Source organism: Dicentrarchus labrax, unplaced genomic scaffold, assembly GCF_905237075.1.
Source record: "Dicentrarchus labrax unplaced genomic scaffold, dlabrax2021, whole genome shotgun sequence".
Taxonomy (NCBI): Eukaryota; Metazoa; Chordata; class Actinopteri; family Moronidae; genus Dicentrarchus; species Dicentrarchus labrax.
Window position 1 is genome coordinate 25577206 of NW_026136715.1, and position 18604 is coordinate 25595809.

The 18604-nt window shown below is 39.1% G+C and overlaps 1 protein-coding gene across 4 annotated transcripts in view; it reads right to left on the bottom strand.

The window, feature by feature from the left end:
• Positions 1–9805: 9805 nt before the first annotated feature.
• Positions 9806–18604, bottom strand: part of LOC127377460 (kelch domain-containing protein 8B-like) — a 193905-nt gene continuing 185106 nt past the window's right edge. For all 4 annotated transcript variants that reach the window (XM_051425339.1, XM_051425341.1, XM_051425337.1 and 1 more), the window contains one exon: positions 9806–18449. In XM_051425339.1, coding sequence (XP_051281299.1) covers positions 18253–18449 — 197 coding nt within the window. In that variant the 3' untranslated portion in view covers positions 9806–18252. The remainder of the gene's footprint in view (positions 18450–18604) is intronic.

Below are 18604 nucleotides of genomic sequence, written 5' to 3' on the forward strand. Positions count from 1 at the left end.
GTGCTTTTGCTTGTGGAGTCCATTTAACTTGAAATAATTAGTATATCTTATTATACCAAAAATATACCGTAAATCTTAAGTAAAACTAACTAAGTTGAAAACATTCTTGATCAGGGAGCATTAGGGATTTTAGGTGACACTGACTTAATTTTGTAAATTTTATTCCTCCAAAAACAAAACAGAGTTAGTGTCACTTAAAAGCTGCGTAATCAAGAATCTTAAACTTTTTTTTATATAATCTATTTCAACCGGTTAAAAGAACTTATAGCATTACAGTGTGTAAAGCACTTTGGGTATTCTTGGGTATGAAATGTGCTATATAAATACATGTGCCTTGTCTTAAAAAGAATGACTCTTACAGCTGTACTGTAAATTCCTACATATATAATTAGTAACTATTGGTGGGTGCAAAGATTACTTTTTTTTTTTATTTGTGTAATTCATCCTTTATTTATCAGGTATTTATTTGTATAATAAACATATTTATATATTTATATGTTTATATGTTTATGTATTAACTTTTATAACTTTTATTGAGGAACTACATTTCTTAGTTTTTTGTGTTTTAGATTTACCCTTTTTCGGCAAGAGCAGTACGTATTATCTATACAAGATCCTATGACTTTATAGGAAGTGCAGCATTTATATGGCTCTGGTCTGTGCTCAGAGATGGAAGATAGTCGTTTGGTATGCTTCTTTTTTTTATCATTCACTGTGCTTTTCAATTAGTGTGTAATGTAGAGTTATGTGGACAGTTGTGCAAAGAGCTTAGGGAGGGGGCATATTGGTAGAAAGGTGGGGTTTTTTCCCCGAGGGCATTTTGACACGTCACAGTGAGAAAAGCACGTGTTAATAATAAATTTAATAATGGCTGAATTCCATTCAGCTGCTTTGGTTTCAGGGTCCTATATTGTGGCTGCTGGCTCACTGTCACACTGCCATGAACTACTGGGCCACTTAAATAAAACAGATCTATCATTGTGTCATATATGGTAAGTCTTTCAATTACTGCAGGTATGTTCATTCATGGCACCTGAATGAATTTACACGAAGCTCCTCGGTTGTTGTACAAACAACCAGTAGCTCAGTGTGTGTCTTTGCAATTGAGATTAACATCTTGTGTGAGAGTACATCCGATGAAGCAATGCCAGTGCAAACTCCACCGTTCTCATTCTAATCTGCTAATTCAGTCAGTCATTAAGTTTTAAAAATGTAATCTTTCTCACTTTTGTTTTATTTTATTTTATTTTCATTCTATGGCCAGATTTAAACAAATTAGAAAAGGCAATTTTTTTTGGCTATGTATCATATTTTCCTTCTAGTGAACTCACATTAAAATGTGTAAAACGCACCCAGAACCCACATCAACCTTACAGGCTCCAACCACAGACACGTACACACAGTAAATAACCAGAACCCTGAGAAAACATTTTCAGCTTTGGTTTTGAATGTGGACGCAGTTTTGACTGATCTCAGGTCATCAGACACTTTGTTACACAGAACAGGACCAAAGTAACTGAAGAACGCTCAAAAATGTTTTAAGCACACAGACCATAATGTTTGACTGAGTACGACCTCATATCGACACTGAGTGTTTCTAAACTTATACTTAAGTGAAAATATGGGTCTGCTTTTTTTATAGGTCCCTGTCTAAAAGTAACTACTAACCCTTCCTCATAATAATAATAAACTAATGTGATCATTTGGAGGAAGGTTACAGCTCCTCATCGCTCCACAGACCTGATGTTTTCATCTCTCCAGTGGACTGAAACTTGAGTGACAAATAAACTGCACGCTGCACGTAGGTTCCAGATGAAAACATCAGCTCTGTGTGGACTGATGAAGATTCTGTATCCCTCAGTGTTGAGCTAGGTCCTCCAAAAATGTAATTTATTACTTATTACTCTTTTCAAAAGTAATACTATTACTTTACTTATTACTCCCTAACAGTAATTACTTACACTACTAGTTAAATTACTTTTTTGCTACTCCCCACAAAATTGTGTCCTTTCTCCCCCAAATTCAGCGATTAAAATCCAGTTTTGTTTGTTAAAATCAAAGTAATTTAATATTTCCGCTGCTGAACGTCAGCGTTTCATCTTCCAATTAGTGTCCTCCACGATTACAAAATAAATCAGAGGATGTGATTGGACTGTTAGATTTCCAATTAATATGGGGTGGGTAAAATATTAATGTTGTAACAAATTATTTTTGAGGAGGGGTTACTGTAATATTATTACTGAAATATATTTCCAATTAGTTACATAACTAGATGGGGAAATTACTAGTAATGAGTTACTGCCCAACACTGGTATCCCTGCTCAAACAAATACATGAAACAATAAACGCCATATTATATCCTGTTTTACACATAACTTTGGTTCATTTGAGGTTACACTGCCACACTTTCAATTACTGCGTCTCGTTGCACCCTCTTCTTCTGCAATGGTTAAATGGCACCGACTGGAGTATTAGCGCCATCTTCTGTTTATCTCCAAATGCAGCACCTCAGACCTCCCTCCTCAGGCCCCTCTCATGCAGCTATAATCGCTGCCTGCTGCTCGGAGGATTAATTCTATTTTCTTTCAGATCTTAGTTGCCAAGTCATATAATTCACAGAATATTGTCTGGTGAAGTATATTACTGGTATATGACCCGTGACTTTTGGCCAAAAACAGCAACTGTTGAAAACGCTAATAGAACACGTATCCTCCTAAAAGTCTTTAATTTATTCAATTTTAAATACACACTCAGCTGTTTTTAATATCTACGCTAAACATTTACATCCGTTAAAGTGTGCTTAGTTATCATGTGGGACACATAACAAATTCACCTGTATTATTGTGTCAAATTCCTCATAAGACACTAGCTGCTCTGCTATATTATGTTTGGGTACGCTACATTCATCAAATACTGTTCTTAAGTACATCTTTGAGGTGCTTGTACTTTACTCCACTACATTCATCTGACAACTATTATGTTATTAATCACATTTCAGATGAAGGATTGTGCATTCTGTAAACTGCACACAGTATATAATATGAGCTCATTAAAATTAGCCCTGTCTCCACCAGCTATGTTTTAAATCCAACTGGTGGCCATTTTCTATGTGTCATTCCCTCTCTCTCTCCCCCTTTCCTGTCACTCTTCAACTGGCAAAACAATTTAAAAAACAGAGTGCATTCATAATGATAATACAATAATATTTAATGATATAACACTCTGAAAGGCCATCTAAATCATAACTTCAGCTGATAATATTGTAAGACTTTTACATGTACACAGAGACTTGAGGATGTCTGGGCTTTGAAAATGCATGTTTGTGCCACTAGGTGGCAGAAACAGACAACTATTGGGTTTTGTAGCAACACTACAGAGGAAACTGCAGATGTCAGTCACTTTTATGAAAAGGATTTTTAATAAAAATCAATAAGTTCAAGGTAAAAGTGTGTAAAAACACTCTTCTTTACTGGGAAGCAGAGTGACTCCTGAAGTGTTTGATTCGTTATTGCTAGGTAACTGAAAAAAACATCACTTCATTTTCTCTCACCTGCTTCCTTACTTCTTAAATTTTCATTTCCTGGTCTTCTGTTTGGTTGTGGCCGGATGTCAACCTTGTTATTAAACACAAAGAGAGAAATCGTGAAAGCAAGCAATAACAGGACTTGGTGAAGTTCAAAGCGACCTCCTGATCGACTTCCATCCCTAATGGAGCCGAAGAGGAGCAGGCAGAGGAGTGGAGGGCAGCCTATAAATGAACAGCCATGCTCCGCAGGGCTTCTGTATTAGTCATATCCATGTTCCCTGCAGAAAAATAGCTTGAAAACATATCACTTACATCCACACCTTAGAAGGAGGGAATGTTTTGTGAGGTTTTTATGGTGTTCTGGGTTGGGGAGGGTTTGAACTGCTGCACTGCTCATTGTACCTGAAGTGTCGCGGATCCTGTCTGTATTATCCACTATATAGACATTCATCATTTTTGCCATAGTTGCTTAAACACTTAATGGTCCCACCCAGCAATACACATTTCCGGGGGGGGCTGGGATGACACTGGCCCTGAAATCTGATTAGCCACCCCATTATCCTTACCTCTTCCACTCGCACTGTCTTTCAGAGGCTGTAGTGGGCTCCATTTTCAAGCTAGAGGTACTGGGTTCCATAGGTTCCTACGTGTCTCCCCTTTACCGACATGCCCACTTTATGCTAATTCCATGCGGTTTATAAATATGAGTTTATGTGATATATTATATATATTTATTTTCTGCATACCGGGCTACATAAACAGTATTTCAACTGCATAAATTAAGAATTACAGAAGGCTGAGACACATATGTCATGCCACCCCTGCATAAGTCAGTAGGTAAGTCAAAGTATATATATTTTTCAGCAGAGTCAGCAGAAAGTAGAGCAGGGAGGCCACTACAGACCAAATACAAGTTCTTACATTTGGGTACATATGCCGATACAGAGTACAGATAAAAGTACTTAACAATACGATTACAGTTCTAACAATGACTTTGCAAACATGTTTTATTTTCATCAGATGTTCCTCACTTTCTGACTGTAACTAATTAAATGTTCCTAATGTTGTTTAAAATATCTGACTTCTCCTCCACCTGTCTGCTCAACTAATGAGAGGTTGCGTCAGTGGTTGCCAACCTGGGGGTCGGGAGCCCCACTAGTGTTCGCCAAAGCTTCACGGCGGAGCGGGAGGCCTTCTTGATATTTAGGGGTGTAAGAAAATTTTAGTAGTATACACGGTAGGCCTATACCATCTCAGCAGTTTGTTATTCATGTAATTATTTTTATTGTTGTTGCTAATTTTTGTATTTTTGTTTATTGTTATTTTTAATGTTTAGATTATTATTTAAGATCCAGTTTATCAGTCAGGAGTTGTCAGTTTACTCACTGATAGAAATGGGTCCCTTAATGAAAAAGGGTGGGAACCAATGAGTTACGTATGGTCACGCTGCTGTAAAGTGATATCGGGTGCAATAGTTGAGCAGTGTCGGACCCAATACTGGTATCGGATAAGATAACTTTGGGACTTGGCGACAGCTGCACACATTACTGTAAGAGAGAATAAAACCTTTATGAATAACAAACAAACAACAAACAATACTTTATCAATACACCTGTTCAACAAGGATAAACATGTAAACATATAGAAAAGCGATATAATCTGCTCTGTCGGCAGTCTCTCATCACCGCCGCTACGTTTTACAGCAGCTCAGCGCAGGGATATTATTTATTTTATTGACATTTTAGATTTGTCTCCAGTGAGATATTATATTATTATTGCTATTTATATGGTGACTTTGCTGCAGGTGGTTTGCCTCACTGATGTTGTGTGGCACAACCTGGACATGAGACACAATTTTTCTTTCTCACCAGCACCCATGATAATCATTTGAGGTCATTTAATTAGCTCAACTGGATAACAAAGATTATTACAAAGACACCTTTATTAAGGAAAGCAAATGTTCAGTGTAGCTGGCCTAATTGTTTACGAAGAGAGAGAACTGCATAAATAATTTGAGTGAAGATGTCCAATACAGATAAAATTCAGAGCATAAAATAGGCCACTTGGACGAATTGGGTTACACTGTAGAGAGAATACTTCGAATAATGATCATTTTAAATCAATAATCATGTACATATACTTTTTTATATATTTGTCTTTTTGATCAATAGGAAGACAGAAGTGTCTTTATATTAAGGGAATATTGAGCTAGGGAACATTTAGTCTCGGGATACCAGACGATCAGCGATCTTGGCGCCTACCAATCGTCTCTTTCTAAATGCGTATTCGCTGCTTGAATGGCGGCGAGACCAGCTGCTAAAAAACGCCACTTACTTCCAGGACACGCCTTTCCTGACACAATGCTTCTCTTGTATATATGTGTGTATCTACTCACTTTGTAACATGGAGAGAGCTTTTTAAAACATTGAAAACGGATTTACCGAGCAACGTTATGATACAACAGTGTTTACAAGCACGACTTGTCACCGCCCAGAAGACTTTGGATTAGTTCTGCAATGCAGAAACTCTCTGTTTTCACCCAGTTTTAGCAATGAAAGCTGAGACAAAGTCCTCAGTCTCTATTGAACAAAGCAGGGAGCTCAAACTGCCAGCCCGCCTCCCTCTGGCCTGCAACATTATGACAGAAATATGATGTAATATAGCTTTTTTCTTTTTTTGTTAAACTTCTAGTCTTCCCTTTATCAATTTAATCCAGCCTTTTGTATACAATCACATTGTTCAATTTTTTTCTACACATTCCATTTTTAGGATTCTTGCCATTAGGAGCACTAAGAGGAGTCAGAAGAACCTGATTTTTATATAGGATATAGTAAAAGTTTCAGTAAATATGCCAAAAAATTATATTTATAAAAATGACCTAATGCAGCTTTAACTCAGACCGCTGAAACCATACCAGATTCTCAGAATACTGAGAACGAGAATTGTTGGTTTTGTCCTCCATCACTTACATTCATTACAACAATTTAAGGTATCTAAAGGTATCTCTTCACAGCCAGTGTTAGAGCAACCTAAAGATATTTCAATGTACATATGGGTATATGAGTATGGCTTTAAGACACATTGAAAACATTTGATCCTATTCTTTAGGTACATGTCATTTTTCCAAGGTATCACAACTTGTGCTCTACTAAATGGTGGAGAAAAACATTAAAGGGTTAAAGTTGAACAATTTATCTTAATCTCTAAGGTGTTGATTAGCAGCATTTGTGCTGAAAACACTGTATACAAATCATACCGGATGACTGAATATGTCATGTTGTTGTATACAATATTGGCATTCCAAGTTGATTAATGTATATTAGGTTGGTTTATGCACACAGACATGAATATATGCACATGCATATTTCAGGGTGCCTCGTACAATCTGTCTAGTATGTGATGTGTTATGTGCTGGTTGCTATCTGAGTATACCAGGCTAAACAAAACATAACAGTCAGGCTTTGTACCACAGAGAGGTTACAAATAGCTTCATGATGCCGTGGGTTGCAGGGAAAGAATAACAACATGTCTTGGATGAAAGAATTTCACACTCTGCCAGCATGTTCATCACACCCAGAGTCATGATTTCCTGGTGTTTATCTGTTTTCTTTTCTCTTCCTGGGCAAAAAATAAGGTTACAGTAGCCAGACAGCTACAGAAGTGAGTGTGCATGTGTCCCATGAGAAAGAACCCTCATTATTCTTGTTCATCAGCCTTTAAAAATTGGAACCGAGACAAAAGATATTAGCGAGCTGTTTAATGTGACACTATTATTTACACACCAAACTCATAACCGGCTTGTGTTCCCCATTATTTTTCTGCATTATTCATCTCCCGTCTGCCCTGTTAAAATCTAAATAAGCATCTTCACGTTTATCGTTGCATTACATGACATAATTGGAATAATGCTAATTATGAATCTGTGCCAGACCAGAGACCAGGGACTGCCTGTGTGAAAGAGCTGATAGGATTATCATTAATCTTTGATTAATTATCACTAATCATCTGTGTAGCTCTCATTGTATGGTCTAATGTTACATCTGACTTAAGCTAACACAAGGCCAAGTCCTGCTTGGGAAATATTTCCTCTAAGAAGCAGTGCAACACATGCCAGCTGAAAGTCTCTGGAGAGTAGTGTTCATCAGTTTAATTGCTTTGCCCTTCAAGTCAATTTGGTCTAACAATGGTTCAGCAGTTTCTGCGGGGGCGTTTCTTTTCTACTCTTTCCTCTCTGCTGTCACTGTCACCTAATCTGCTCAGTATTCAAGATGGCTGAGGGAAAATGGATTTTATACTGCAAATGTGTTTTTCAACATTGGATTCCCCCCCCCACTGCAGTGTCTTCCTCAAATTAATGTTTGCTAAACCACATTTTTTTCATTGATCAATCTGTTGATTCTTTTTATGAACAGATTCATCATTTTGTCTGTATAAAAAAGGAAAAAGCAAAAAAATAAATAAATAATCCTACCATATTTCAGTCCAAAGCGACGTCTTCAAACGTGGTGAGGATTCTGACTCCTCCTCCTGAATGTGGTAAGGACATGCAGCTTTAGCCTTAGTCTCTCAGCACCATGCCATGTATGCAGACATTAAAGGTAACGTTTGGGAGGATCCAACTGGCAGAAATAGGATAGAATACTTTTCATTCAACGTCTGTGGCTCACAAATGAAGCCAACAGTACAAAGTACATCCATGGTATTTGCCCATTTTGAGCTTCACTGTGGCTCTCCAGAAACCAGTGGGTGATGTCACAGAGACTACATCCGTTGTTAATTACACAGTCTATGGTTTTTATCAGTGTAACCACCTGAAAATAATAATTGTTGTTTTTTCGTTACCTTAGAATGAGCCGTTTTCAGAGGGAGTGAGTCCTCTTCTATGGAGTTCGCCATGTGAATGTTTCTACAGTAGCGTAGGACAGACAAACCAAACACCAGCTGTAGATAGGGACTTTCATGTTTTTCGTGAGTTTCGCAGCCACCCGTAGTTTCTCCTACACGCTTGGAGGCAAACTGTATTCAGTTGATTGCAATCTGCAACTTCACTGCCAGATGTCACTAAATCCTATGAATGAACACCTAAGACCCTATTTACAAGATTTAGATTTTAAAGCAGGACAGCTGGCGGCATCTTATGGCTCGCTGTGTGGAGCTGATGCCCCATGTGCCGGGGCCGGGTCCTTGCTACAGAGGTCATGTATAAAGGCCTGACCTGTGGCCCTTTGCTGCGTGTCTTCCCCTCTCTCTCCCCCCTCTCCTGTCGTTCTTCAGCCTCCCTGTCCAATAAAGGCAAAAAGTCCCAAAAATATATTAAAAAAGCCAGACAGCTGGAAACATTACCAACCAACCAGCTAATGAGCTAATTATCTACAGTTGACTAAAACGATTCAGCTGGCAAAATGAGAATCCTGCTTTTGTCTACCACTGTATGAAATCACGGAACCATAGTCTCAAAAATCATGGACATTGTTTGATTTGTAACTCCAGCACCACTATGATTATAAACTGCATAATGTGCCAAGCAAGAATGGAAAGCTTGACAGGCATAGCAACAATAACCAAGGGGGACAGGGCTTGGTGAAGGGTCAATTAATGCCTCTTTGCCTTCCCGTTTTTCACTTCAAGAAGTTCATATGATGCCAGAATGAGCCTTTATCTGCAGTCAAACTTCAACTAGAACAAAAAAGCAATGCCCAACCCAATCTTGGTGAATATTCACTGGAGGCTCAAGTTCATTTGTGGCCAATTATTCGCCACTTAATATGCTGAAATGCTTTGCGATCATCTAAAGATGCAGGAAAGCGTCATCTGACTCAAATCATCATAATGTAAGCGGCTGTTTCCTGAGGACTGCAGCTTGTGTTTAATGTGACACGTATTCTGTGTGACAGACTGTTCCCTTGGAGAGTGTGAAATAAAGAGGAGATTCATTTAGAGAAGCATCTGACCATGGAGTCATACATCCAGTTATTACCACAGTAAGAAAAGAAATGCGCATTCTAATTTCTTTCTTTCTCTATAGGAGCACTCCATTCATACACTGCGTTTGAAGTAGGTTTTGATGTCAGCTTCATCTATTATGGATCAGGTGACATTTTTCTGATGACAGTCCCTTGTAAGAGACCAGCATGGAAATAGGCACTTGGAAATAGATGCTGTTATGTTGCTCTTTCCTGTCATTATCTTTGGTCTTTTTCTTCTCCAATTTATTCCCCATGGAGAAGGTGCTGGAGTCAGGAGACAGGGGGAAAGAAAAAAAAGAGTACACAGGACATATGGAATCAGACAGCAAGTCAAAATAGTTTATTATAGAACAGGATTCATAGTCGAGGCACTACCTCACATTTAGTATAGGCACTGAACTACTGCACTGGAGTCACAGCCACGACTCGGTCTGAAAACCAAAGCCTGCCAGCCACGTTGACTACAGCTGCACGTACAATATGTCCTCACCCTAAATGACCCTCTGGCCAAATCAAGACTCTGAAATATTACATAAATGCTAAATTAAGTGATCTGATGGGGATCTACTCGCACCAAAGCACGTCATCTGAATACATGTTGAGAGGAGGCTATTTACGTTTCCCCTTCAAGGTGTGGCCTTATTATTATTAATATGATGGAAAGCTTAACTCATTATTAAGTTATTAACCAAATATGTATCACTGGCACTGAATAAATCCAGATTTTTATGAAACGTTAACCCAACATTAACCCTTCTTACCATTTTGAAAACTCTTTCATTATGATTGGTATGTGCCTGGCAGGCTTTGGTAAGGGGAGGCAGCCTTCCCATGTGTACGTCATCCTACCAGTCTTAAACTTATTCAGTCTTGCGTTGCCCTGGACTCTTTAATACACCCTAATACACTTTTTGTTCTGTTTTGCACGTCTCAACCCAACCAACAGTTTAAAAAAACACTGCAGTGTAACATTAATCTATCACAACAACCACAACAAATATTATTCTGATTACTATTATTATTATAACACGAATTATAATAACAAAAGTAATGCTGGCATATCCCTTCTTATTTCACTCTCTTTGTCTGTGTGAGCGGTAATGAAAAGTAAACACTCCTCCTGTAAACAGGCAGTAGCCTAATCTTGTTTGTTCTTAGAAGGATTATCAAGTAGCATAAATTATGTTATAATGACTCAGTAGTTTATCAGTAGACTATCTCTGTCGGGTAAATGCCCATGTTTCTCAATCTCTATGCCCCGAGTTTGGAACACAGGCTTTATTTCTCAACCCCAAACCAAAAAAACCCTGATGACATCAGCAAGGTTGTGCCTTCCAAAGCCACAAAGGACATTATGAAGACATTTCCCAACTGTTGTCACGGGCTTGGTGTTACTCCTCATGAGAAATAACCGATCTCCATGTGTAAAATTGGTGGAGTGCCCCTTTAAATGTTCAGAAATGTTGTAGAGCAACTCAGAATCTAGAGTTAAACAGAATTGTATTTGTCTCAGGGAACATGACCCATATATCATTGTGCAAAACTGTAAAAATAAATGTATATTTATGTATTTATTTGTTTCTATTATTTATAGTTATGTTGAATATATGTATCTATATATGTAGGACTATATATGTTATCATTACTGTTAAATTTGGGTCATATCTGACTCTCGCCATCGTTAGTGTCACTTGGGTGAAGTCATGCTGTATGGGCTTGATTTACTGTCAGTGCATAGTTTAAAGTGGCAGAAGTTTCTGTGTGTATTTGGCTGAAAGGGCTTATGCACATGTGTCTACGACTAAATGTTTACACAGTCATTATAGGGATAAATTACAAATTTTAAAGGATTGGAACATAAATAAGGTTATATTTAACTTTTAAGTGTTTCACACACACTGCCTCACACCTCCCCACTTTGCTTTCACCTTCTGTACATTTCATTAAGTTCAGTAAACGTCCCAAATCACATTTGCACATACAGAGCACATGGCGATACTGATCCACTGAGACCACAAAGCAGTTCACCAGGTTTCTACCATGTCAATCACTGTAGGGAAACAGCACAGTACAGCGAGAGAGATCAGAACAGGAGAGGGATTCTGGGTTTATGTTTCCCAAAATGTCTGTACAAACTAGTTTTATTCAGCAGTTAGACTGCACTAAAGGCCGGTGGTTCTCGAGCTGCGTGGGTTTTGAGATAGTGATTTTTTGAAGATCTCTTAGTTACGTCACAGAATCAAAAAGTTATTATTGTGTATTTTTTTGTTCTGCCGATGGCCATTTGATCATCTGATATATTAAATATATACCACTCGGCATATTGAAAGACAAATAAAATATGCCAGCTTGTTGCTTGTTGCCTTTCTAGCATTACATATATCCTCATTCCTAGTATGACACAAACTGTGTCCTATGCATCTCATCTGAACAACACGGTGAAAAAAAAAGTTATGGATATACTTCTATTAAAAAAATATTTGATGCAACATTGGCACAAGCGAAGATTTGCAAGAACACATAACTAGTGACAAACACTTTGGGGAACCTAGCTCCGACCTGGACAACATCACAACACATCTGTCACCGCACAACCTCAATCCACAACACAGACAACTGGAGGGCAAAATAATGAGCAAACCTGAACAAAATAACCCAAGAAATAGCATTATATCTAATCTGGATTACCTAATCAACCATAATCAACAGGATTTTTGATATATTTCTACAAGCCCAAATAGGAAACAAAAACAACAAGAACACATGGGTATGCTGATGTAAGAGGAGCACATTTATGCTACCTGCGGGTGTTGACACTATTCCCTGTTGCCCAGGAAACTGTGCTCAAGTTGGCCCGCAAAAAAAAAAGTAGACGCTTTTCATTGTCAAAAATAAGACACAGTAATGCATTGGATTCACAACACTGAAAACAGTAAATTCAGCATCGTCCACCCCCGTCCCTGCCCTGTGCTGAATGCACCCCCATTGTTTTTCAGAACCTGAGTCTGTGGGCCTTATTTTTGTGAATCAAGGCACAGAACCTGCCATGCACAGTGTGCCTGCACTAAAACACAGCCCTGAATGTGTCTTGGACGAGCGGGTACATATATGGAACTACAAATGTTTGAGAGGTATTGATACACAAGGCAACTTTTTGGGGCAATGCAAGTCTAGTCTGTTGGCTCCAGATAATAAAAACGTGCCTCAATATGAGTGCTGTCGACATTGCTCTATGGAAGAGGGTATTAAAAACTTGTGTAATCATTTTAGGGCACTGTAAAATTGCCCTGCGCCTCAGGTTCTGCAGATTTTCAGACTCAGTTTGAAAAATTTCACCCAGAAACTATATTAATGCTCTTGTCATGGGAAGCAGGTCCACAATACATTTTGGCTTTCAACTAGTCTTGTAAAAATACATTTACATATGCTTGTGCATCATCCGCTCATGGCCTGCTAAAAAACTTACAGCATGTAATTAAATGCTACCTGTACTGAAGCATCCTGCTCTTTTGTTCTGTGTTCCTCAACCTGCTGTCAGAAGCAGCAGAGGGATTTCACTCCAATGAGTAAACAGTCTGACACGTACGTCACATCAGGAGCCAGAAAAACAGATTTATGAGGCATCTTTTCTATTGAAAGAGAATTTTATGGATTCATGAAGCATCTTCTCTAACTGACACTGACATGGTCGGAGAGAAAGTGAGCGAAAAAAGTTAAAAAAAGGAAGAAACTAAACAAACTAGACAACCAAAAGAGAGAGCTAGCTCTGGCAACGTCCCAGAATTCCTTGAGGACTGCAGTGTGGCATGTAAACTGTATCGAAGAGCCAGAGAAACTGCAAAGGAGACATTGTACATTCTCCAGACAGTTCACACTATAATAGATGGTGAGTGTGTCTTAGTGCACGCACGCACGCACGCACGCACGCACGGACGCACGGACGCACACACACACACACGCACACACACACACACACACACACACACACACACACACACACACACACACAATCACAATTACACAAATGCACATACACTCACGAATGTAGACATACAAGCCCAGGCACACACAGGAGAGCACGCCTTAAAGCTGCATTAATAAATATCGTTTTAAATCAATGATGGATAAGAGTTCAGTTGGTTGCAAAGGTTTTGGTCTTTTCGACATAGATGAGTCTAGCACATAGCATATCTAAGTACAGCAAAGGAGGAGGCTGACAGAGGCTCTGACTGAGGCTTGTTTGCTTATTGGAGCACAGAGCAGGAAGTGGTAGGTGTTAAGAAGGGTAAATTATAACCAGACTCTACTTCTACTACCCTACTTCTTAGCCTCTTTTAGTTCATTGTTTTGGTTATAGCCTGCAAATTCTTAACAAATTTTCCAAGTTCAAAGTTTCCAGCAGGAGCAGACAGCTGCTTTCAGTGTAAAAGCTCTTGTAAACCCACTGTACACTACCCGCCCAGCACCGAACAGCAGATAAGATGTTAGCCAATTGAACATCTAGCAAGTTAATAACCTTTTTTTTTTTTTTTCAGAGATTTAAACCAAAACTGAACAAAAAAATTAAACTGTTTAGGTGTTTGGGCTGCATGAGTAAGTTGAATGCAAATACATTGGCCACATTTAATAAACCTTATCCACTTCTGATGACAAAAATACACAAGCTTTCTCACAAACACACACTCAACTTGATTTAAGTAGGTTAATCAGTCCTGGATGGAGGGCCACGGTCCCCAACCAGCAGAGCTGTTTACTGACAAAATGATCTCCTCTGTATTCTCTCCAAGCTTTTGTGATTGTTGCCAGATAAACTATGTGAGTGAGTTAGTGACTAACTGCATTCGTGCAGGCATGCATGGAGCCTCGTAGTTCTGTGCTCGGCTCTGCATACTGGCAGGGGTGTGTGTGTTTGTGTGAGTGCATGTGTACATATGTGATGAGTGTGCGGCTTGTACCTAACACACTCCATTAGGTGCACACAATGCAGCACCAGAAATAACCAACTGTCAACTGGCATCACATCTGAGCTCCAGCAGCTTTAGTGCTCTCTCACAGCAATAGATGTCAGGCTCTGTTAACAAGGCCAGGGTGCAGGCCAGAAAAATATATGAAGGAGGGCAAAATAGTGAAAAGGACGTGTGTGTATTTGTGTGTGTAGGAAACCATGCTAATTTGTGGACCAGAGATAACTCTCTCTGCTTGTCTGGTATTTATCCGTGACTCTAGCTCATTTAAAGTTTTTTTCTCTCCCCTCTCTGTAAGTATGATTTCATACAAGTCTCTTTAAATAGAGTTTTCAGGGAGATAGCGGTTAAATTCCATTAGCATGCTATTTCTCATGCAACTGAAACATTTTAAACAGTTTGGATGTAGCAAATGAATATTGTCTCTAAATGGTGCACCGTGCCGTTGGGATGCAGGGGTGTATTTCCACTTTCTGTGTGTTAGTGCGGTAAAATAGTCCATTATCATTTAAACTGAAAGTTGAAATGAAAAGAAACTTGAAATTGTACCGTGGCAAGGCCATTACTTGTATTCTCCAGGCAGGAAGAGGTATAGGGCAAATAATCCGGTAGACCAATCATCTAATCTCTAATGCAAATTTGAGTAAAAGTAAGACAAAGTGCATCAACTTCTTTGGTTGGAATGGATAAATTGCTTTCATATGCTGAACAGATTCAATCTTTTTGAAGTTTACTCTCTATTGTCTCAATAAAAGGTTTTAATTTAGCCTGGAGCCCATAATTCTTGGGCTGAACCACCATCAAACCAGCTGAGCCACAACTGACTACTGTGTTACTGTAAATTAATTCTGAATGGAGAGCCTGGTGACTGGCTCTTCAAGTGCTCATTCAAAAATGCTACCAATATGACAGGATAAGAGAGACCAACACAAGCTGGTACACGCTGCACTGGGTAATTCCTTTGCTTCCTGCCCGACCTCGTCTGCTATCCACAGGTCACTGAATCTGTCACAAAACGTTCTCCCCTGTAGCTCCATCCATCTTTTCTTGTACACAAGCCTCACCTCAGCCTGAGCTGAATCTCCACCAAAAGTCTGCGTTTTGAGTATCAACTGCTCCCCCCACAGTAGGATTGAAAGGCGGCTCTGAAAAGTTTGTAGCAGCTGTTAAGTCATATCTATCTAAGTCAGTAGAGCTGTCGGAGATCTCACTGCCTACCAATCGTCTCAGGGTTTCTAAAGGCAAGAAAACACCCCTTACTTCAAGGACACGTCTTACCTGAAACAATGCGCTCCCCCCATTTTCTCCATAGTGAAACAAACTGGAGATATAGCGTAATACTTGTGTAACACGGAGAGACCTTTAAAAACCATTAAAAATAGATGTTCCAAGTAACTTTATATAGTACAAGTGTTTGATGGACGGTTGCCTTCAGTGGAAGGACAGTTACAGGACATGTTAGCTCGGCACAGGAGCTGGATGTGTTGGAAAGGAGCTAGCGTTTATCAAAAGATTAAATGCGCCACCCAGTAAGTCCAAAGATGTCTTATTTATGTGTTGTGTCTTCTTTGTTGACTAGCTAACGTTAGCTTGTTCATTGCCAGAGAATGTGTTTACAGCAGCTTCATACCAGGAACAGGACATAGCTCGCTATTGATGGTCAGTAAAACCATAATATTCGTTTTTTATGTCGACATGGTAAATACTGACTAGAGTTACTATTTTGTTGTTTTGTAATTGTTATAGTCAAGTTTTTATTTTTATTACGGTTTAAGGTCCAGTGTTTAACATTTAGAAGGATCTATTGTCAGAAATGGAATATAATATTAATAGGTATGTTTTCATTACTGTATAATCTCCTGAAAATACAAATCATTGGGTTTTAGTAACCTTAGAATGAGCCGTTTTTATCTATAGATACCGTTGTATCACCTTCCATGGAATCCACCATGTTGAACCACCATGTTTCCACAGTAACCCAGAATGGACAAACCAAACACTGGCTCTGTATTTTTCAAGTGTTTCACGGCCACCGTAGTTTCTCCTTTGCACTTGGAAAAGGAGGGTTAAGTGATACAGTTGCGATCTGCAATTACATCACTAGATGCCACTAAATCCTACACACTGTGCCTTTTATAGTTTTAATTAACTATAAAAACCTTCATACAGAAAGAATTACTTTTGTTGTTGAATAATTAGTAATATAACTTTTTTAATGAGTAATATGTAATTTGGAATTAATTAGATTTTTCAACTTCCCTAGCAGCTAAGTTCACTACTTCTGTATCACTTCAAAACTCTGCTGGAAGTAGCGTAGTTATCAATCTTTTGGCAAAGTGACACTTGTTTGGGACATACTGAACCAATGGTAGAGAAGTGGAATATGCTGCATGAGTGAATCTTTGGACCTTTTGATATGTTTTGCTTTGGGGGGTAAATTCAGCTCCCTTTCTTAACAAGCTACAATCTTTTCAGTCTCATTTTAAGCCTACACTTATTTTATACTCAAAAGCCAGGGCTAGCTCTACCATTAAGGTTGTGCAAATAGAATGCACTTATGATCATGGTAGCCTACATTACGCTAGGGTTACACAAAAACAGGCTAATTCAGATCCCTTTCACTACTCTGCCAAAAATGGAAAACACTGAGTCAATAAAACCATAAATGCAACCTAGTGAGTAACCAAATTGCTTCAAAATGTTGCCCAGGTATCATCACCTTAAGATGCTCTTCCCATTTTATCCATCATCTGACTGACATCAAGCGGAGGTAAAGAATAAAATGCTATCAATCATAAAACTCAGGGGGAATATAATATGTCAGGAAGCTGATGTTCAGATTATTATTTGTCTGTCTGGATGCTTCAGTGCAGCAGGTATGAGTAACTTTGCATTCACTCCACGAGCAACTACATCCCTGTGCTACAGTGTGAAGGACTGTTTGAGCTTGGTGATTGATTGCTGTGCTGCTAATGTTGAAACAGAGCTGGATAGATGTGTAGCAGAGCAAGGTGCGCACAAGTTCAACCACAGTCAACTTTTTCTACAACTGGAAATAAAGGAAACACAGTGACTGTGGTCAACATCAGCCACCGTTTCACTGGTCGTTGAAAATGGATTCTGACTTGAGTTGCTTGCAGTCTGAACGCATGTTAAGGGCCACTGTTGTCAACACTGTGGTAGCGGTTTCCACACATATATAACACTTCAACATAAGGAGAGGAAACGAAACATTCACATTCCCAGAACGTCACTGTCTAAAACTTAACTATGTGTTGTGTCTAAGGTCATAGAAAAGTGTCCGAGCTTGCTTTTCAGCAGTAGGGGAGAGCGATGCTGCTGTAAGAGATACAGATATGGCCCTATGTTCCTTAAATATCCAGAAAAGTACCCTGCTTTTATTCTGAAAAATGCTCAACAGTTCAAAGGCGTGTTGTTTCTTTAGACACCGTGTGTGTGTGTCTGTTTTTTGCTCTTTTTTTTTGTCTTCCTCTGATTTCCCCAGTATAAAAAAAGCTGTCAGCAGTCATTGAATGTCCTTCATCTTGTATTTGTCCAACTCTGTCCCAAACTGTCTCTGCAGCCCCCGTTTGAAAATGCTTGTTGAATGTGAAAAAGAGTTTCTTACATCCCAGTGTACAAGAGTAATCCATCAGTTGGACATAAAGGTAGAAAAGTATCTAAGTGATCTGTGGATCCAAGTCATGTGTTTTTGTCTGTGTTTATGCACATACATGAATAAAATATCACTGCCGGTTTGCAATTATTCCTGTGTGTGTTGGTGTGTGTGCATGTGTCACACTGTTTCCGGTAAACACAGGGTTTCCACAGCATTACTGGGTCCCTGTGCAACTCCGCCGATCACGAAGAGCATGCTGGTTGTCTGCACGAGGGCAGAGGAGCAGCGTGCAGTGGGCATGGGTGCCACATACTCCCAGCGCCGCTTCACCGGGTTGTAGCTCTCCACCGTGCCCAACGGCGCCGGTTCATTACCTGCAAAATGGAAAGTAACACATTAGGGATGACAGCAATTATGTTTCCTATTCAGCCTCTGCCAAGTCTGTTCAGTTTGGAAAACAAGTGGAAACAAACAAAGACTGATACAGTTGTGTTCCTGTCTTTTTCTGAAGTGGACTATGGAAGCAAAT